Source organism: Chiloscyllium plagiosum, chromosome 15, assembly GCF_004010195.1.
Source record: "Chiloscyllium plagiosum isolate BGI_BamShark_2017 chromosome 15, ASM401019v2, whole genome shotgun sequence".
Taxonomy (NCBI): domain Eukaryota; kingdom Metazoa; phylum Chordata; class Chondrichthyes; order Orectolobiformes; family Hemiscylliidae; genus Chiloscyllium; species Chiloscyllium plagiosum.
This window is the reverse complement of record NC_057724.1, coordinates 33,669,428-33,692,821: the sequence shown is the minus strand read 5'-3', so window position 1 is coordinate 33,692,821 and position 23,394 is coordinate 33,669,428. Positions and strand designations below refer to the sequence as shown.

The 23,394-nt window shown below is 39.6% G+C and overlaps 1 protein-coding gene across 3 annotated transcripts in view; it reads left to right on the top strand.

Moving 5' to 3' along the window:
- srpx2 (sushi-repeat containing protein X-linked 2) overlaps window positions 1-23,394 on the top strand; it is a 66,751-nt gene that overhangs the window by 25,785 nt on the left and 17,572 nt on the right. For all 3 annotated transcript variants that reach the window (XM_043704663.1, XM_043704665.1, XM_043704664.1), the window contains exons 3-5: window positions 11,773-11,856; window positions 16,487-16,678; window positions 21,632-21,808. In XM_043704663.1, coding sequence (XP_043560598.1) covers window positions 11,773-11,856; window positions 16,487-16,678; window positions 21,632-21,808 — 453 coding nt within the window. The remainder of the gene's footprint in view (window positions 1-11,772; window positions 11,857-16,486; window positions 16,679-21,631; window positions 21,809-23,394) is intronic.

Below are 23,394 nucleotides of genomic sequence, written 5' to 3'. Positions count from 1 at the left end.
AAGACATCCAGCTCTTCCTCCTCTGTAATCTGGACATTTTGTAAGATGTCACCATCTATTTCCCTACATTCTGTATCTTCCATATCTTTTTCCACAGTAAATACTGATGCAAAGTACTCATTTAGTATCTCCTCCATTTTCTGTGGCTCCACACAAAGGCCAACTTGCTGCTGTGTTCTCTCCCTAGCTACTCTTTTGTCCTTAATGTATTTGTAAAAACCCTTTGGATTCTCCTTAATTCTATTTGCCAAAGCTATCTCATGTCCCGTTTTTGCCCTCCTGATTTCCCTCTTAAGTATACTCCTATTTCCTTTAAACTCTTCTAAGAATTCACTCAATCCATCCTGTCTATACCTTACATATGCTTCCTTCTTTTTCTTAACCAAACCCTCAATTTCTTCAGTCATCCAGCATTCCCTATTACTATCAGCCTTCCCTTTCACCCTGACAGGAACATAGTTTCTCTGGATTCTCGTTATCTCCTTTCTGAAGGCTTTCCATTTTCTAGCCATCTCTTTACCTGCGAACATCTGCCCCCAATCAGCTTTCGAAAGTTCTTACCCGGTACCGTCAAAATTGGCCTTTCTCCAATTTAGAACTTCAACTTTTAGATCTGGTCTATCCTTTTCATTTCATTATTTTAAATCTAATAAAATTATAATCGCTGGCCTCAAAGTGCTCCCCCACTGACACCTCAGTCACCTGCCCTGCCTTATTTCCCAAGAGTAGGGCAGGTTTGGCACCTTCTCCAGTAGGTACATCCACATACTGAATCAGAAAATTGTCTTGTACACACTTAAGAAATTCCTCTCCATCTAAACTTTTAACACTATGGCAGTCCTTGTCTATGTTTGGAAAGTTAAAATCCCCTACCATAACCACCCTATTGTTCTTACAGATAGCTGAGATCTCCTTAAAAGTTTGTTTCTCAATTTCCCTCTGACTATTAGGGGGTCTATAATACAATCCCAATAAGGTGATCATCCCTTTCTTATTTCTCAGTTCCACCCAAATAACTTCCCTGGATATATTTCTGGGAATATCCTCCCTTAGTACAGCTGTAATGCTATCCCTTTTCAAAAATGCAACCCCCTCCCCCCTCTGTTGCCTCCCTTTCTGACCTTCCTGTCGCATTTGTATCCTGGAACGTTAAGCTGCCAGTCCTGTCCATCCCTGAGCCATGTTTCTGTAATTGCTATGATATCCCAGTCCCATGTTCCTAACCATGCCCTGAGTTCATCTGCTTTCCCTGTTAGGCCCTTTGCATTGAAATAAATACAGTTTAATTTATTAGTCCTACCTTGTCCTGCCTGCCCTGACTGTTTGACTCGTTTCTTTTCTCAACTGTACCAGTCTCAGATCGATCTCTTTCCTCACTATCTCTCCGGGTCCCACCACCCCACCTTACTAGTTTAACTCCTCCCGAGCAGCTCGAGCAAATCTACCTGCCAGTATATTAGTCCTCTTCCAATTTAGGTGCAATCCGCCCTTCTCGTACAGGTCACTTCTACTTTCTTCCGTAGTTACACCCGGGCCACTCTCCACCTCTTCCTTCGCTACATTGATGAATGCATTGGTGCCACCTTGTGCTCCCGCGAGGAGGTTGATCAATTCATCAACTTCACCAACACATTCCACCCTGTCCCCACCCCCAGGGATATATTTCCCTCCCCACCCCTTTCCGCCTTCTGCAAAGACCGTTCCCTCCGTGACTACCTGGTCTGGTCCACGCGGGAACATCTCTGGAACACCCGCACCAATCAACCCCACTGCCCTGTGGCCCAACATTTCAACTCCCCCTCCCACTCAGCTGAGGACATGGAGGTCCTGGGCCTCCTTCACTGTCGTTCCCTCACCACCAGACACCTGGAGGAAGAATGTCTCATCTTCCGCCTTGGAACACTTCAACCCCAGGGCATCAATGTGGACTTCACCAGTTTCCTCATTTTCCCCTTCTCCCACCTCACCCCAGTTCCAAACTTCCAGCTCAGCACTGTCCCCATGATTTGTCCTATCTGCCTATCTTCCTTTCCACCTATCCACTCCTCCCTCCTCTCTGACCTATCACCTTCATCCCGACCCCCATTCACCTATTGTACTCTTTGCTACTTTCTCCCCATCCCCACCCTCCTCTCATTTATCTCTCCACGCTTCAGGCTCTCTGCCTGTATTCCTGATGAAGGGCTTTTGCCCGAAATGTCGATTTTCCTGCTCCTTGGATGCTGCCTGAACTGCCGTGCTTTTTCAGCACCACTCCAATCCAGAATCTGGTTTCCAGCATCTTGCAGTCATTGTTTTTACCTAGGTCACTTCTACCCCAAAAGAGTCCAATAATCCAAAAATGTGAATTCTTCTCCCATATACCAGCTCCTCGGCCAGGCATTCATCTGCTCTATCCTCCTATTCCTGCCCTCACTAGCTTGTAGCACCGGGAGTAATCCAGATATTACTACTCTCGAGGACCTCCTTTTTAAATTTCTAACTCTCTGTAATCTCCCTTCAGAATCTCAACCTTTTCCCTTCCTTTATAATTGGTTCCAATGTATACAATGACCTCTTGCTGTCCTCTCTCCCCCATTAGAACATTCTGCACCCTCTCTGAGACATACTTGATCCTGGCACCAGGGAAGCAACACGCCATTCTGATGTTTTGCTGCTGGCCACAGAAACATCTGTTTGAACCTCGAGCTGCAGAATACCCTAACATAATTGATCTCTTGGAACCCGATGTACCCCTCGTTGCATTAGAGCCAGTCTCAATACCAGAAATTTGGCTGTTCGTGCTATGTTCTCCTGAGATTCCTTCACCCCCTACATTTTCCAAAACAGCATACCTGTTTGAAATGGATATATCCACAAAAGAACCCTGCACTAGCTGCCTACCTCTCTTACCATTCCTGGAGTTAACTGATCTATGTGACTGTATCTGAGACTTTCCCTCCTTCCTATAACTGCCATCCATCAAATACTGTTGCGGTTGCAAATTCCTCATTGCTTCTTACTGTCTCTCCAACCGTTCAGTTTGATCTGATAAGATTCGCAGCCAACAGCATTTATGGCAGATATAATCTGCAGTAACCCTTAAATTCTCTTTAAACTCTCACACCTGACAAGAAGTAGATATCACTCTATTAAAAGCCATTTTTGCTCCTTCACAATCTACAGATCTAGAAAATATCACCGTCTTATTTCTCTACAAACACTGCTCCAGGTTAAATGAATAGTTATGGCATATATTTCAAGTTTAGTCAAGAGACATTTCTTCAAAAACATATAATCAACAAAGAACCCACTGTTCGTTCGTTTTCTCTCTCTCTCTCTCTCTCTCTCTCTCTCTCCTCGCACTGACCTCACCATGTACTTCCTTTGTCTATTCTTCTCCCTTTTAAAACTGCTGTTGTTTTGACTTTTTTTTCCAAAGTTCCAAAACAACGCAACAGCATATAAAGCAATAATTGCTGCTCCTCGAATTTGAGGAAATCACCTCCAACACCTAAAATACCTCAAAAGGAGCAGCTGTTATAGCCAGAAATTTTTCCCATCCTCCATCTTGGATTACCCAGAATCTTGAATGTTATTGTCACTTATCAATGCAAGGCTGAATACTGTCCAAGTCTTGCTGCATTTAGAACATAGAACATTGAACATTACAGTGCAGTACAGGCACTTCAGCCCTTGATGTTGCCCTGACCTGTAGAACCAATCTGAAGCACATCTATTCCATTTTCATCCATATGTTTATCCAATGACCATTTAAAATGCCCTTAAAGTAAGTTAGTTTTACTACTGTTGCAAGTAGTGCGTTTCGTGCCCTTACTACTGTCTAGTAAAGAAACTACCTCTGACATCTGTCCTATATCTATCACCCTTCAATTTAAAGCTATGTCTCCTTGTGCTACCCATCACCATCCGAGGAAAAAGGACTCTCACTGTCCACCGTAGCTAACCCTCTGATTATCTTATATGTCTCAATTAAGTCACTTCTCAACCTTCTTCTCTCTAACGAAAACAGCCTCAAGTCCATCAGCCTTTCCTTATATGATCTTCCCTCCATACCAGGAAACATTCTAGTAAATCTCCTCTGAACTCTTTCTAAAGCTTCTACATCCTTCCTATAGTGCGGTGACCAGAACTGTACACAATACTCCAAGTGCGGCCATACCAGAGTTTTGTACAACTGCAGTATGATCTTGTGGCTCTGAAACTCAATCCCTCTACCAAAAAAAGCTAACACACCTTATGCCTTCTTAACCACACTATCAACCTGGGTGGTAACTGTCAGGTATTTATGTACATGGACACCAAGATCTCTCTGCTCATCTACACTACCAAGAATCTTACCATTAGCCCAATTACTCTTTATTCCTATTGCTCCTTCCAAAGTGAGTCATTTCACACTTTTCCGCATGAAACTTCATTTGCCACCTCTCAGCCCAGCTTTGCAGCTTATCTAAGTCCCTCTGCAACCTGGAACATCCTTCAGCACTATCCACAACTCCACCAACCTTCGTATCATCCGGAAATTTACTAACCCATCCTTCTACGTCCTCATCCAGGTCGGTTATAAAAATGGCAAAACAGATCCTTGTGGGACACTACTAGTAACTGAACCCCAGGATGAATATTTCCCATCAACCACCACCCTCTTTCTTCTTTCAGCCAGCCAATTTCTGATCCTGGATCAGCCAATTTGGGTCTGGACTGCTTCACTCTGAGGAGTTGTAAATGATGCTGAACATGATGTAATCATCCCCACTTCTGGCCTTGATGAAGCAATTAAAGAGATGGCTGGGCCTAACCTGAGGGACTGAGGTATCCTGGAGCTGAGATCACTGACCTTTGTGCTAGGTATAATACCAATCAGTGCAGACGTTTCCCTCCATTTCCATTGACACGAGGGGTGGCATTTCTTGATGCTATACTTGGTCAAAGGCAGTCTTGATGCCAAGGCTAGTTACTCTCACCTCAGCTCTTTAGTCCATTTTGGCCTAATGCTGTGTGAGGTCAGAAGCTGAGTTCAGGAAGAGGTTTGAGAGAATCATGACACCTGGAATTCATGTAATTCAAAAATAGAATTAGGACGGTGTGGGCAAAAATTAATGAGGATGTGAATAGAGAATATCATTACTGCAAGTTTTTAAGATATCATGGAATGATAAGTTTTTTTTTAAAGTGAATATGTGCTATCCAATGTATTGTGGAACAGGAGGCCAGTGAGAATGGAAATTGTCTGCAAGCAGGGATTCATATCGAGAAAATAAGGCAGTTATGGACAATGTGGAAAAAGTGAAAAAGAACACAATGGTTTTGCAGTCTCATTTAATCTGTGTGCATTTAGTTGGGCAGAATACAGCTCATGGTAAGTAATCTGCTCTTTGGATAGGCCTGGAAACTATGGTTTTGTTTCTCTTGAGAATTACAAAATAAAGCTTTGAATTTAGGCATTTTGCCAGCATTGATGTGAGTGAGAGGTTGAAGACAGCAGTGGAGTCCCATCACAAAGGCAGCAACAAATTGTAGTTAGTTGGCATCCTTTTATTGCAGTTTAAAATGCTTGCTGCTCTACAGGGAGTATAAGGAAACAAAATTTAATACTAAGCTATATAAGGAGATATTAAAAACAGGTGAGCCAATGCATGGTGAAAGCAAGATATTTGAAAAAAACAAGTCTGAAATGAGGAGAGAGAACTGAGAGATGTGGGGTGTGAATTTGAGCTTAACACCTAGACATCACTATCAATAAACGTACACAGGCTATGGATGGTACCATGAGGGTGTCCCTACCTCTTTCTGTACCACCATCTAAACACGCTATTACCCTCTCCAGATACACACCTACTTGCCATGGAAACTATTTACTCTTTCCTCTTTAGTGGGCCCTCATACATTTTATTTTATTCTGCTTGTTAGAACTAAATGCTTCATAGCCTGAAGGAAAGTTAACATTGAAATAAGGAGAGCAGTGAAACAAGGTAATAGAGTGCGGAGTCAAGGATAATCGGGGAGCAGAATATCATGAACCAGGAGAGTTATGGAGGTTGATGAAGCAGATTCAAATGGAAATTTGATTTCTATTTCTGAACCGAATACTTGACTTTTATTCTGCTGAAGCAGCTTTGTTTCGCTAATTCTAAAAACCAGATTTTAAAAGTTTATATGGGTATATCAATCAAGTCACTGCTGAAAAATTAATTTTTATAGTTTTCTGTGAATATGCTCTTTGCATAATGTTGTCTCACTCATTACAGCTGGAAAATTACTTGAGGCAAAGTTTTCCTACGATTTTGCCTGAGAGAGAAGGATAGCTGGCTGTGTGACTGTAAAAATACTTAGCAAATAACTGTTAAAAACAGGCTCATTAAACAAGAGTTCTGACATCCCTCTTTCATTATTGAATATAATGATGTATTTCACTCTGAGAGGGCATGACCTAGCACATCTGAAACATTCCATCACCTGCAGTGGTTGAAATGGACCCAATGAAGCAATAAAAATCAGTAACTGTTGCCCTGTACTTAAAGAGGGTGAGAAAAGCTAGGAACATAACGTTAGAAATTTGGGTCATTTATCTGACCGATGGTCACTGCAAATTGAAGGACACCTCAGAAGCATTAAACTTTCCTGATATCATGCATGTTGGGGTGTATCTTCAGTTTTTCCCGTTTATATTTCCATTTTCCAACCGAAGGCAGATTAGGAATAATGGACAGGGACTCTGCCCCAATGTGACTACTGATGGATCTGTAAACGTCTGTGCTGAGGCCTCAGTGATTCTCTATGTCTATTAATGACATTAATTTTTGTATTTGTTTATATGGGATGTGGGGGTGAGCTGCCTTGTTGAACCAATCCACTTGGTCTGGGTGTATCCACAATGCCATTAAGAAGAGAATTCCAGCAACTGCTAAAGTTCTTCCACTGCTGGACAGGAGAGAGTTATCAAAGCTCGAAATTTAATCAGGATTAAAATTCCCCCCAGTGTTCCTATTTGAAAATGTATCTATCTTTACTAAGTGATTAAGTTGGATGATTTGAAACTTTGTAGAATAATTTTTTCATATTCACAAAGTCTGTCACTCACTTAGCCGAAAATCCAGAAAGTATCACTCACCAACATGTTGGTTTCATGACTGTTTGCAGATTCTTCCGCTGAGAATTTACAACCAAGTTGCTTGAAATTTTCTATGTTATGAAGTATACCTGTAAAATTATAAGAGTCAGTTTAATTATTGTGAGAAGGGGCTCAAATATTCAGGTATTGGCTTTAAATTAAGAGGTTGGCAGAGGGAAGGGGAGTTGGTGACATTTTTCGTGGAAAGGATGGTAAAGTTGTGGAATGAGTTCCCAGTTAAGATTATTGCAGCAGTTGCCCTAAGTGATGTAAATAACTTTTAGATACCTTTGCAGATAAAGTTGAAATTGCAAGATGTGAGAGGTACTAATTGTGAACATGCTTGTTGAGCTCAAAGCTTTTTCCAGTTCTTAGACAGTTTTTCTCATTTAATTCTCCTCCACCCTAAACTTCCCCTTTATGCTTCCTGTGGTTATGATTCCCTGCTGTGGAATGCTGCAGAGGCAATGATTTCCCCTCTCTTGCCTTACCCCAATGGCCATATTTAATGTAAAAATTAACTTGGTTTGGCTATTGACCTGCAGGAAGCATCATAATCAAATTTAATTCTGTGTTTTCCTAATGTTTATATATACACTTTTCCAGCAGGGGCCTGTCTTGTGAGTCAGCTAATCACCAAATCCAAGATGCCGAACTTAATTGTAGTAAACTTACCATGATCCCAGCTGAAATCAGGAATTAAAATTAGACCTTCAAGGACTACAGGGCTACTGACTTAGGGGAGGAAACCTTTGCATTATAAAATTGAACAACTGAAGTTTGGTGACCATGCTGCTTATCATATCGCCACTGATCAATGATGTCAATACTGGAGACCCAGTATTAATGAGATTTATGATCCATAGAAGAAGGATTGCAGGTCCAGTGATTTACAGGGCCTTTGGGCATGGCCTTGAAAGCATGAATGTTGGCATAATGGCATGGAATGGTATTGGGCAGCTAACTAAGGACCTTTATCCCCCCTCTGACATTTCACCAGTTGTGGGCACTCTCCACTATGTAAGGAGGCTATGTGCCATTATTTGTCCTTGGTGAAACCTCCCCACTTTGCAGGAGCCTGCCTTAGTAGACTTTGCACTCCAAGGTTCCATCTTACTTTGAGGATTCATGCCCATCGATGCCCCTCTTCCTCTAGATGCAGTCCTAGCACTGCCTACCACAAGGAGTGGGACTGCTGATCTATCAGCTCTCTGATGGGATTGATGGCTTTTTGGGCTGGCCTGCTGCCACCCAGTAACCTACAATCCCTAGATCTGCCACTTACCCCTCCAATCCACTTTCAACCTCAGCCACAGGATTACTGATGTCTTTGAAAAATCCATTGAAATATAGTGAGGGAATGTGGAGGTGGAAGATTTTTGTGTGTGTATTAATTGTAATAAACATTTTCAAAAGAATTTGTTTTCAGTTTTAACAAAGAAGAACCTTGCCTTCAGTGATTGGTGTCAGATATTTTTGCGTAGGTTCAACCTTAATGGAAATTTAAAGTTTACTATAAGTTAATGAAATGAATTGAATTTGAAATCTGGTTCTCAAAAACCCTTTCTATATTTACCCTCTTCATTTGATTTAATAGTAGGAGACATGACTCCATGTGCTATTGTGTCCCTTTTGGATTTGTTGCCTTGCCAATCTCCAGGCTAGATGGACCCTCGTGTATGATATGGAAGCTTGGATGCAGAAAAATAAAATGAGGCATTCTAAACTTTTTATGTTATGCAATGAAAATGCATAGATCCACATTTTCTACAATGCACTGTATTCCAAGCATGTAACATTGTTCATACTTATGGTACAGTTGATAGAGAAGACCTACATCTGCCAAGAACTGTTGTCCCATTAAGGGCAAAAGGATTAGAATTTGCCCCTAGTATGTTTGCTAAGAACGTTACAGTGCACAAAAGAACTATACTTTTTTCAAAAATGTTTTGCTTCAGTAACCTCTCTACATTAATGTTGTTGCTGACTAACTTAAGAATTGGTAGTAATGTTGTCAAGTAAATAAAAGGTTGCTACTGCCATGATGCTAGGGATCAAAGTCACTGCTAGTGATGCCAGTGCTTGTTTTCTCCCTGTGGCTGTGGAAGGGGTAATAGAACATTCAACCTGGTTATTTAACTGCTGAGCTTTCTTGACAGTCTTGTGGACATTCCCAGTTGGATTTGTTTTCCAAATAACTTGTTACGCCTCATTGGAATAGGTCACTGAAAATTAAGCCCATCTTTTCCTGGAATTGGCACAAAAGTTAAAAATTTTTAATAGTATGTAGAATTCCCCAATTTAGCTGTCTTTTAGACCCAGGTTGACATAAAGCACAAGCTAGGTATCTATGCAAAACAAGAATAGATATTTATTGCAATAAAATAGATTCTGACTACAGATAAACAACTAAAACATTGATATTTAATTCTACTAACTAAAGCTCTAATCTACTTAGAATGTTTATAGATATACAGTCAAGTACAAAAGCATATCAGTTGTCAGAGGAGGGAAACGTAAGATCGGAACAGAACAACAATTTGGCCCTACTCCACCATGCAATATCCATTATGGCTGATCATCTAACTCAATGGCCTGTTCCAACTTTCTCTCCATACTCTTTGATCTGTTTCGTCCTAAGAACTGTATCTACTCCTTCTTAAAAACATTCAATGTTTTGGTTACAACCAGAGAATCCCACAGGCTCATCACTCTGTAGGTGAAGAAATGTTTCCTCATCTCTGTTCTAAATGGCCTACCTCATATCATTAGACTGTGAACCCTGGTTCTGGACACCCTGTCATCAGAAACATCCTTTCTGCATTTACTGTATCTAGTCCTTTTAGAATTTTATAGGTTTCTGTGAGACTTCTCTAATTCTCCTAAACTACAATGAGTATAGTTATAACCTATCTATGTTGGTTCCTGCCATCCCAGCAATCGGTCTAGTAAAAAAAACTGGGAAAACAATTCTGAGGTCTCTGTCTAGGAAGTCCAGAGATAAACCTTTCCTGATCAGAACACTGCTTCTCAATCATCATCTTCAGGTACTCTTGCTTGTGTGCAAGAGGTATAGAGTGACTGGCTCACAGTTATAAAGGTCTCCAACATTAATCAAAACTCACGAGCTATCTTAAGGCTTGAGATATTTCTTATTGCAGAGCAGAAATAGAACTCCTTCCGGTCTTCTGCCTAAACATTTACACCCACAAATTGTTCAGCTAGCTAGGAGTCAATCACGCAGTTGTTGGCAGGCAGGGGGACTTTTCCACTGATATCTGGTCACTAGTCCGCAGTGCTATTTGTCACCTGAATCTCTAGCTAATCTGTAATGAGGCTTCCACTACTGCTTGAACAAGCAGCTGAGTAAATAGTACTCAAACTAAGTGCCAGGCTATTTGATTTTAATAAGTGCATTGATCCTTCAATAATACTTGGCTTTTCAGCCAGTTCTTTTCCTCATTTCAATTTGCAATCAAAAATATTGAAGGATGAAAAATTTGGACTTTACAAACTATATGTATGTATGTATGTTGTGAAATTCTCCCCTCCAAAATATAAATTAGATGCCCTACAGTATAGAAACAGGCCATTTGGCCCAACCAATCAACACTGACCCTCCAAAGAGTAACCCACCCAAACTCATTGCCCTATATCTACCCCTGACTAATTCACCTAACACTATGGGCAAGTCAGCATGGCCAATTCACCTAGCTTGCACATTTTTGGACTTCAGGAGGAATCCCACACAGACACAGGGAGAATGTGCAAACTTCACACAGACTGTCACCTGAGGGTGGAACCGAACTCGAGTGCCTGGCATTGTGAGGCAATAGTGCTCACCACTGAGCCACTGTGCCACCCTTGTAATTATATTGGTTTCTGTTGTGGTTCCATGAATAAGTTCCACTCTAGGTATTGCACATAAATATTAAGTCTAACACTCCAGTACAGTACTGAGAGAGTGTTGCACTGGCAGAGGTACCATTATTTGACTGAGGCATTTTGGAAATTTATTGTGCGAGCATTGACTGTTGCATTTTGTAAATTACAACAGTGACTGTCCCTCAAAAGTGCTTCAGTGGGTGTAAAGCATTAAAAATTGCTATGTAAATATGGTTTTGCTTTTTTTAAAGATCCTTTTTTGGATAATTGGGATGCTTTGCAACATGGAAGCCATCTGCATATTTCAGGCATATGTAGATATTCCGTTTGAGTCTAACTAGCTCAGTTGAGTTGTGTAGAACATTAAGTTTCTCAATGCTGCTTCAGTTCAGTTCACCTCAGTGTGACAGTGTTACACACTCACGGATGCTAGCCATTCCTTCTATACCTGTTCTCAGTGACCAGCCCACACACGCTGACTTCAGAAATACAATTATGGCAGGTTGGCTGGTTGCTCATCAATTGGTGCACTGCAGATCTATTTGTCATTTTACAGAATATTCCATGAATTGAGTCAATTCTAAGCATTCATTCCCTTTTCCTACTCTGGAGCCAGTAAGACCAGAAAGGGAACTTGCATTTTCTTTTCAAATCAATAGATATAACTGGAAACATACTGCTGGAATAAATATGGTGGAAAGTCAAACACAAAAGAATTAACAGAAAAATGAGACAAACCAATATATCTATCACATTGTTCTTCTTTGCTTTTTCAGGGTCTGGATATTCTTATGCTGAGAGCCATGATGTCGATTACAGTGTTCCATATGCAGGAAGCAGCTACTATGTGGATTACAAAGGTAAATTTCTTATTTATAAGAGACAGATCTGTAATATTATCACAGACTTTCCAACAACACAATCAAATAAAGTTGTTTTAATATTAATTGCAATATTGTGGCAGTTCCATTCATGAAATCTTAAATCGATGCTCTTGCATTTATTTTATGTGAATCCTGCGAATATGTGAAGGAAAGTTAGCCATTAATAAATCATTGTAGTTTGAGTGTTATATGTCTAATGGCTGCCATATCTGTTTCCATGCTGTACAATTCTATGACTCTAGAGGTTGAGGTCATAAGCCAGCTAGTACATGAAGTAAAATAGCTTTCTCCAAGCATTTCCCCATTTCATGGAAAATATTGCGTGTACTTTCAATTGTAGGTGCAAGTTACTCAGATTATCCAATATACACGATATTCAAGAAGTGGATATGTTTTTATGGAAGTTAATAGTTTCAGTAAAGGTGAACATAAAACTAGGTTATAATTCCAAATTTACTAATGAGTTGAATTTTACATTTTACCATTTACCATGATAAGATTTGAACCTGTGTCCCTAGAACTTGGGTATCTGGATTATGATGGTAATAACACTAGCACTATGCCACCTCCCATTAATTGCTACATGTTGCAGACGGACATAGTGGAAAGCGCACCTTTAGCCTATTCTCTAACCTCTCTTCTATTCTATTTAAAATAATGCAAATAATAATAATTACCAACTTTTCAAAAAAAATGCTTTTAATATTTGCTAGAAACAGTAAACAAAAGAATATTCCCAATATGCAGTCATTATTATTAATGGAGACTAGATAACTACATTTGAGAAAGATGCAACAGAACTTTGTGTCTTCAAAAAAGGTATTTAATTAAATTCTTTTAAATTAGTTTGATGTGGTATTGGTGAAATATTTGATGTATTCAAATTTCAGTGGATTTTCTTCAGTTGCAAAGAGAATGCCAGAAGTTTGAATTTATGCATGATCATTGCAGCTGCTCCTTTCCTTCAGGTTTCTATTTAATTTTGAACTCTGCAAATGGGATGCAACATTGGCAACTTTATAGGACCAGTGCTGAGTGCCGTGGATATAATGCTGCCTCGCTGAAGCCTGTCAGTGTACATTTCAGATGGCATTGAGACTCCAGTCCTGCAAAACTGCTTTTACGAATGTAACTTGCCTAAAGTACATTAGACAAATGTACTTTGATCAGGAGTGTTTATATTAGTGCCAAACTACAGCATATGTTTTATATCAGTGCACGTTCTTCAGCTTAATGTAGTCTTTATTTTACATGATTATTATAATGCTAGATTAGGGTTCCAAAGGGGGCCTCTAGCTTTTAAATACCTGAGCTTCTGACCACAAAATTGATCTTGAATAACTGCAAAAGACACTACACACATGCAATGGCTTTAGTATTATAAATATCTTTCATCAAAATACATCTATTAAAATACCACTTTTGCGCTAATATCAGTAAGTTCATATGGAGAATGATCAATGCTTGGAATGAACTTTTGGTCACTGATGGAGACAAAAATCCAAATGCATTTATAAAGCAGTTGTATCTCATGATGGTATTTTTGAGTACATCTGGATAGCATAACTGTTTTAGTAAAAATGTCATCCATATTTCTTAGTATTTAATGGTCTTCTAACTAGCAGTGTTGTGGAAACACAATGATGTAAATATATATAAAGCAAATTTTGCTTTCCTAATCGTTACATTCCTATTTCAAAAAATCCTCAAATTGAGTTTGGGGATTTCTAGGTACAATAGAAGAGTTCTTAGTGTCCAAATTCAAAGCACATAGGATTGTAGGATTGTGGCATGGATGGAGAACTGATTAGTATGTGCAAAAACAAGTGGGAATAAAAATATCCTTTTTGAGTGGAAAATGCTGTCTAGTGGGATACGGCAGAGTCCTCAGCTCTTCACAATATGTATCAATGATTTGGCTGAGAAACTCAAATGCACTAATTCAGTGTTCGCCAGCAATAATACAAAGCTAAGTTGGATTGTGAATGGTGAAGAGGATGAAAAGAGGCTTGAAGGCAATTTACACAGTCTTTTTAGTTTACTCATGGAATGTGGATGGTGCTAGCTAGGCCAGCATTTATTTTCAGTCCATGGATGCCCTTGAGAAGATGATGATGAGCTGGTTCTTGAACCTTTGCAGTCCATGTGCTGTTGGTAGACCAACAGTGCCATTAAAGAGAAAATTCCAGGATTTTGACCCATTGACACTGAAGGAATGATGATATATTCCCAAGTTAGGATGGTGAGTGGCTTGGAGGTGTACTTGAATGTAGCAGTTTTCCTTTGTATCTGTGGCTCTTGTCCTTCTAGATGAAAGTGGTCATGGGTTTGGTAGCTGCTGTCCAGTGAGCCTTGCTGAATTTCTGTAGTGTATATGGCAGATGGGACACACTGCTGCTACTGAGCATTGGTGGTGGAGAGAGTGGATGCTTGTGGATCTGGTACCAATCACGCAGGCTGCTTTGTCTGGATGGTGTCAAGCTTCTTGAGTGTTTTTGGAGCTGCACCCATGCAGACAAGTGGGGAGTATTCCATCACCTTTCTGACTTGCGCTTTGCAAATGCTGGCAGGCCCTGGTGAGTTAGGAGATAAGTTACCAATTGCAGGGTTCCTAGTTTCTGGCCTTCTAGCCACTATGAGTCACCTAGGGATTCTGTTTTATATGATTTCTGTGGTAACCATCAGAATGTTGATAGTGGAGAATTCAGTGTTGGTAATGCCACTTTATGTCAATGGGTGATGTTTAGATTCTCTCTTGTTGAGATGGTCCTAGTCTGGCATTTGTGTTGTGTGAATATTATTTGCCACTTGTCAGCCCAAGCCTGGATATTGTCCAGGTCTTACTGCATTTGGCCATGAGAAATGTCATTATCTGAGGAGTTGAAAGAACAGAAATAACATGGTAAATTCAGTACAACATGGGATAAGTGTTGATTATCCACTCTGGTATAAAAAACAGAAAAGCCAATTATTACTTCTATAATAATAGATTAGGGAAATGTTGAGGTCCAAGGTGTCTTTATGTCTGTCATTGAATCCAAACATGCAGGTGCAGCAAGCAGTTAAAAAGGAAAACAGCATGTTAGCCTTCATTGCAAGATGGTGTGAGTACAAGAGTGAGGATATCTTGCTGCAGCTGTGAGGTGACATCTGGAGTATAGTTTGCAGTTTTGATCTCCTTCCCTAAGAAAGAATCTCAACTAATTCCTATAATGACAGGCTTGTTGTATGAGGAGAGATTGGGTCCATCAGACCAGCTTTCTTATTGAAACGAGATTGAAAATTCTGCCAGGAGTGAACCGGCTGGATTCAAGGATCTTGTTACACCAGCCTAAAACGTCTGGAACAAGAGGTCACAGTCTCAGGATACAGAGTAGGCTATTTCAGATTGAGATGAAGATAAACTTCTTCGCTTAAGGTGGTGAACCTGTGCTATTCACATAAGACTGTGGAGCCCAAGTCACAAAATATTTAGGAAATAAGTAGATAGATTTCTAGACACTGAAGGCATCAAGAGTATTGGGTGAGTGTGGGAGTGTGGTGCAGAGATGGAGGATCAGCCATGGCCCTATTGAAAGGCAGAGTAGGTTCAACGAGCCAGATGGCCTATTCATACTCTCATTTTATATGATTCTATGTAATATACGTTTTTGCTCAGGTGGAAGGTTTCAGCTTTAATGGCCACAAGTGCACTGGAATTGCTTCCTGGGCTTCAAAGAGGGGGTAAAAAAGAATCAATTTTCTTCACCTTAACAGTTCCAAATTCAACACTCCCTCCACTCCCTCGGAGAGAGAATACGTGCATTGACATTCAATGAGGCTGTTGTTCTACCCTCTGGCATTTAATTGATTTGCTGACACATGTTATATTGGTTATATTGGCTCACATAGTGAATGGTGATATGAATTACTTACTGGAGGACAAAACCACTTCAGAATTTCATCTTAGCAAGCATCTTCCAGAGAGAGGGTAGCAAGGTGATTGAGAAAAAAATACTTGCTGTAAGTGCTTGACTTTGTCACTAACTGCAGTAACAAGCGAGTTATTTCTTTATCTAATGTTGTACTTCTCATCAGCATTCTATCTTGGTCAGGTCAGTTATGGTCAGTTGAAAAGCTTTAAACTAGAAAAATGGATCATGTCAAGGAGCTTGAACCCGAGGAGAAATGGAAAAGAAATTGGTTCTTTCAGACATTATAATCAGATTGTCATCTTAAACATTCTTGTACTGGGTTTGAATTGAAGTGTGTAGAATGCTGTTTGCCCAGTTGACTGCCCTGAATGCCAGCTGGTTGTCCTATGTTATTAAGCCAAACAGCTTTGATGCCAGCAGATGGACATTGCTATAATCTGTCCTGGTTTTTCTACGGGAATGTCAAAATACAAAAGATCCCAACCAGCATTCCGTTTCTGTTTGCAGCCTTCCATGCTTTGTGGAAGTCAATTGAGAACAGCTTCAGCCCTGAATGACTACTTGGTGAGGCATCACGAGATACTAATGTTCTTGAAAATGTTCGCGAACTTGAATTGATACCTCCCAGAGAATTGGGGTAAGGAAATCTCAATATCCAATTCTACTGACCCTAAACATATCTTTTCTTTCAGAGCCAAGATGGTGTTACCCGTTGAGCATAGAAAATGGTGACACAGAATGTCATTCACCAAGGGGTGCAAACTACAGAAGCACACTTGGAACGCGTTGTCGAATACTTTGTGACAGAGGATACCGGTTGCTAGGCCGAAGGCATGTCGAATGTACGGTGACCAGGTACTGGTCTGGTATGAGCAGATGCAAAGGTGGGTCCATGGAAAAAGTAGTTGCCTTAAAGCTGAGTTATCATCAAGATCATTTGTGAGTAAATTTGCTGTAAAATGTGCCTTTGTGAATGATTGGTGAGGGAAAAATCAGACCCAGCTGTGTTACCTAAGCTGAATGATCTGTTGATATTCTCCTGGGAGTACCCGCAGTTGAAAGTACATGTCGGATGAGGTAGTGGACAGTGACCAGCTGCTTTGGAATCATACCCAGTATCATTAAATTCCTTCAGAACTGTGGACAATGGAGAGAAGCAAGAATCTGGTGTTAATTAACTTATGCTTGCTGGTTGCTTTTCCGCTGTCTGTAAAGCCATAAGGAAGGCCTCTATCAATTTAGATTGTATGAACAAAAGTGCAAAGTATAAATAAAATGCTGAAAATGTACAACAAATTGATTGGGTGACAATTAGATTGCTGTGTGGAAATGGAAAAATACAGTTCTGAGCAAAATTTCAGATTTTACATTGAGTTGTTAGAGCACAGAATGCTTTTCCATGTGGAGTCATGCAGGCAGAGACCACTATTTGTTTCAAGGGGTAACTGGACCATTAATTGAAACAATGCAACAGAGCTGTATGAGGAGTGTGACATAGCGAATAATTTTGGGTTAGTCAAGTAAAAAAAATCATGGATACAATTCCTTGCTGTAATTAAGCAGGCGCTAGGGTTTAAATGGCCTGCTTCTATTACCATGAAAACATTTTGTGGTTCTATTTTTATAATGGGCAAATATTGTCACTGCACACAAGAGAAAAAATTCCCAAAACATTTGCAAGTCTGGGAATGTTCAGACTTTATTTGCACACATTTTATATGTTCATTCTGTTTATGAAAACTGTTCTTTCACATTAGTTACACTGAGTAATAAATTTACATCTGGCCATCTTTTAACTGGTATAAGTTTTCAATGCAGTTTGCCCTTGGTCTTGCCTATATCATTTGTTGCAGTTGAAACTTACCACCATTTGCCTCTTGCACATCATGATCTTTGACTTGTATTACTTAGAAGAAACATTGAGAAATATTCTTTCCTTTTGTTCATTGTCTTACAAAATGAGACAAAAATATAATTTGATTTGCACATTATTGCAAAATCTTTGGATGATTCTCAAAACTGCAATTTGAAACCTCCTCAGTGCGCACTCCAGTGCAGCTGAACAATAGAGGCCATTCACTGCGGTCAGACAGTGTGAATATGTTCCAGGAGCAATTCGATGACTTAAGGAAAAATTGGAGAATATAAACTCTGCACGACAGTTTACGTGCAATGTTTTTGTGTTACTTTTACTTTTATTTGTATTGGTAATAAATTTTGCCATTACACGTATACTTTGAAAACAGGTGACACTTTATCACAATCTGTATTGATCTGTGAATGTGGAGAAGGAGCAGTTGTAATATACCATGTGATAAAGGCAATAACTTAATGACAGAAAATTCTAATCTGTCATTGTTTATAAGGCCAAATGTAATGTTTCACTAAAAACATTTAAGAAACGAAATGGTTTCATACTGGCTTGCATCTATCACTGCTGATGGGAGACAACTGAAAAGCATAGCGAAAAACTCCAAATTCTTCAACTGTGATGTTACAACTCCTCAACTACCGTTATATTAACTATGTTGGCCCTTCAATATCATGGTCTTGCACGATGAGATGAACATCCTTTTAGGAGAGGATATCAGACATTTGAGGTGTACATGTACTCCAACATCAATTTTATTAGCTTCAAACTATCATCAATTTTTATTTTATTATTGAGGCCCATAACACAGAACATCAATGAATTTTAAAAGCATGTTGCAAATCAAGCAATTCCATTGGTTAGTAATACCAGACTTGATTTGAAAGGTTGTCGCATTTCTGTAAATATGAAAATGTGTTAATGACTAATTGTATGTAGGATTAAGTTAGTGTTCAGCTAGCAGAATTTCTAGGGCTGTTTCTGTTATTTATTTCCTTCATGCTTGGTTTCTTTTTCTAATTTTATTTTTTGCACTTTCTTTCTTGTAATGTTAAATCCAGCATTTGTTTTCCACACTAATAGTCCTTAAGAAGGTGATGGTGAACTGTTCATCTGGTGTAGATACATACACAATGCTATTATGAAGGCAGTTTCATAGTTTTAAGAGAAACACAATCTAATTCCAAGACTGGATGATGTGTGACTTTGAGGGGAGCTTATAGGTGATGGTGTTACCATGCATCTGTTGTGCTTGTCTTTCTGGATGGTGGAGGTTGATGTTTTGAAAGGTACTGTTGAAGGACCCTAGTGGAGTTTCTGCAGTGCATCTTGTAAATGAAACACACTGCCGTTACTCTGCATCAGTGATGGAAGGAGTGAGTATTTAAGGGGAGGATGAAGTGTTGATTTAGCGGGCTGCTTCATCCTGGATTGTATTGAGCTTATTGTGTTAGAACTGCAGTCAACCAGACACAAAAATTGTCATTACATTCTTGGCTTGTGCTTTAAGCATGGTGGTCAAGCTGTGGGGAGTCAAGAATTTCCTCATACTTACTTGTATGTACTTGCTGCATTGTTCCCAGCCTTTTTTCTATAATTATAGTATCTATATGATTGGTTTAGTTAAGGTACTGATTAACGGTCACCCCAAGGAGTTGACAGTTGGAGTTCAGAAGTGGCATTACATTGAATGTCAGGAGGTGATGATTAGATTCTCCCTTCTTGGAGAGGGTTATTGTGGAATGTGTGGTGTGAATATTGCTTGCCATTTAGCAATCCAAGCCTGAATGTTATCCAGGTCTTGCTGCTTATAAATGTGCAGCGCTTTGGTATCTGAGGAATCAGGAATGACGCTGAATATTCCCACTTATGAAGAAGGGAAAATCATTGAAACAGTTAAGATTGCAGGGCTTACGACACTGTTGAATGACTCGTAAAATGATTTAACAAGGACTGTCAATTACATCAGGTACACAATAACTTTTCAAATATGGCGTGGACAGCTCAGATGCCAGTCAATTTCAGGATATCTGGTGATTTTTGAATTCCTCTAAATACAATGAGCAGTAGAATCAGGCTACGATCAGACAAAAGAAATTCCATGAGGCACAGTAGGTAGTTACTGATGAGTTTGGGAATGATGTGGTGACGAATTTTGCTGTGCCTTAGAGACAGAAACCCTCTGTGAAATTTAACTCATTTGGCACAGCCAAAATATAACAATAGTCAGCCCAAACGAATTCCCATGCCTCAATGACTATGACCCAATCCCTGATAAACTTGTAAGGATGATCCTTACTGATAAGTTAACTAGACTTCTGACCAATCTCCAGACAGTTGCCTTACTAACGTATTGCTAATTTCCTCACTGATTGCACTGAACCAGCAGTATCCATTATGGCCCACTCTATGGATGGTGATGATATGGAACCCATGACCCTGATTGCCCTGAAAGATCAACTGACCATGTCCAAGCCTTTGGACTGAGATCACATGCTGTTCTTGATTGACTGTGACTGTGCCAGGACCTCTGGCTTGACCAAGGAGTATTCTATTGAAGATTTTGAGACCTCATTAGTTGGCTGAATGGACACGATGCAGCATGACATTGTACAGCAGCATGTCCACTCCCATCACTGATCACTGCTGACAACCGTGACAAAATGCCTGTATACAATGAAAGATGCAATGTGCGCTCCAAAGTGCAGCATTAAAGTAGATCACTGTGTTTCTAGGGAGTCAGAGCCATGATGACATAATAAGGGTAGTGTGTTCCCGCTGCCAACCTCTATGGAAAAGGTGGTCAGGCAGTCACTGTCCGTAGAGTGTACGCTGAAGTTCTGATGAGCAAATGGCAAACTGGAGCTGCCAGGTATCTGCTCAGACTTTCATGTTAGGAATTGTCACCATCTAGTTTCTGACTACTATGTGCGATGATAACGAACTGTAAGTAAACAAGGCAAGAATAATTAATAATGAGACATAAGTACATGCAAATAAGCCTCTCTGCCACTCACCAATGTGCTATTAGTCTCACCATTCAAAACTTGGGTGGAAAATTGGATATTTTCCCTTAACAGAGAGAATCTCATTTATCTAATCTTGCCTTATTTTCACCATGGGCTTACTGCTACTGGGAACATTCAATCTCAGCATCAAAATGACACTTATTTCTTTCCATCTGACATCTCTATCTTTTACCTCCAATTGTGTTGTGCTCACAAAACTAATCTGTCTTGTATTTCAAAATATTTTAACTAATATGCTGTGCTTCACTCTGTTTTGAGGTTTTGTTTCATAGTATTTGAAATTTTTTTTCTACTTTTTAATTATTCCTAAATGCTACCAGGAGCCTGAATCCTCTGGCTTCTGGGTTGCTTGCTTGAAAATATGATTATGCATTATACTGGCTGTACTCCATGAGATTTCCAAATTTCTTTGAAACTGAAAGCTCTACCTTCCTGTGCAGGCTGGTTTGCCCCACCGATACAGAAACGATGTTCCATGTTTCTGCAGTGGCCTAAATGTTTATACTGATTCTAACCTGACAAGTGCAACTGAGCTCTTTTAAAATTGATTACCACGAGCAGGATTTGTGGAGCAAATTGTGTATAATTGCTAAGTTAATAACTTTAGGTCTGATACCAGTTTGTTTACCCCAAGGTCCTATTTAGCTTATATGATAGCATTACTGATACGTGGAAATGTCGATTAAAATGATTTGAATTTTTTGGCATTATTTCATCTAATCCTGATTCAAACAAGGAGGTGCTCATAAATGTTATCCATTTATATTAACTAGTTTTCATCTGATTTGACACTGTAAGCAGAATGAGTAGGATACGAAACTCCTCAAATTTGCCAACCTGGTATGTAGTTAAATTTATGTACAGTTTAACTGGAATGTTTTATGACTGTTCAATATGAGTGTTAATAATCCAATTATTGAAGACTGTTTCCTTCCCAGAGGTGCGTTGTCATTCACTTCCTGCATTTCCATATGGATCATATGTGTGCTCCAAGGGGACACGCGTGGATTCAGAGTGTGAGTACATATGTGAGCAAGGATACCAACTGGAAGGAGATAGAACAAGAGTGTGCCAGGAGAATGGCCAATGGAGTGGGAGTGAACCTATATGTGTAGGTAAATTGGACTGAAATCCATTTTGCGTTGTACTTACTAAATGCTTGCACCTTATGGAAAAAAAGGAAGAAAAATGGGTTTTAATTTCTGTTAGGATCTTCAAACCTTTATGCTTCAGACAATATTCCTCAACACTCTGCCTTACACAAATATTTTAGTTCAAAATCTGTAATAAAAATGTTGTCAAAAGATACCAAATATCCATTGCGATTTCTCAGTGCTGATGTTTTATTTTCACTATAGAAATCTCTGCAACCATTTTTGTATGTTTTTAGTATTTGTTCCTTGCATTTGGAGCTTCTCATTGGTATTACTTTAGTGATAATTATTGTTGCTAATGTTAGCAGTTGAATGCTTAAACTATTTGCATGGTATTCCTTGGCTGCTATTTTATGACAGGTGTTACACTACTTCAAATAAATGGTTAACCTTTCTATTAAAATTGTAATATAAAAATAATTAAAGCATTCAGTAATATGGCTAAGAGTAATTTCTAACAGTTTTCTTAGTTTCAAACCTGCATTAGTTGAGGTGAGGGATTTGATTGCTGGTCTTTTTTTGGCATCAGCATCAAATTAAAAATAAAATCCTCAATTTTAGCATTCATTAATGGACCAGCGCAAATGTTCCTCTCATTTTTGTACCCTTTTAGAATGTGCATATTACTATCTCAATTGAGAATTAGGTTGAAATTGGCCAAGGGAAAGAATGTCTCATTGCCTCAGCAGGGCTGAAGTAGGATCTGCCAAGAGCAGACAGAACCTGTTGAGCTAGCAGAGACCTTTTAATCATTACTTCAACTTGGTTTCACCAGAAGGCCTAGAGATTACGTAAATTGATCAATAAGAAACAAAATTGACTTAATCTTCTCAGCCCAGTACATATGTATCTTAGAAATATCGGACAGGGAACCTAACTGAATCACATACATCCAGAATTCCCTGGCTTGACCCATGGTGTGTGCTCATTTGGTGTTCTCTGCTATATAAAGATGGAGCCGTTGCAATTACTTGACATTAAACGTCCGGGGTCTGGTGAAACAGAGTCAGCTGAGCTTTACATACCTGATCACTATTCATTTAAGCTTTGTTCTAAATGTGTGTACAGAATTTTGTCAGCTGCGAACAGTACTTCTGATTCTCCCCTGTATTCACGCACTATTCCTAGCCAAAGTCCACACAGGGGGAGTAAACATATGGGCGTGCAACTCTACAACTGCTGTTTTCATTAAAACAAACCCCAGCAAGGACACTGCCTTCCGGACAGCTGGGACTTAAGGATCCAATTGGATATTGGGCCACCTACATTCTCTTCCAAATCACTTAAACAAATATTACAAAAAACAGAGATCCTAGCACTGATCTCTGCGGAACATCATTGGTCACAGATCTCCAATCAGAAACACACTTTTCTTCTACTGCTCTCTGTCTTCTATGACTAAGCCAGTTTTGTATCCATCTGAGTAGCTCACCACATAGTCCTTGTGACTTCATCCTCTGTATCAGCCTGTTAGGAGGGATCTTGTCAAAGGCCTTGCTAAAGTCCATATAGAGATGGAAATGTGTTGCTGGAAAAGCACAGCAGGT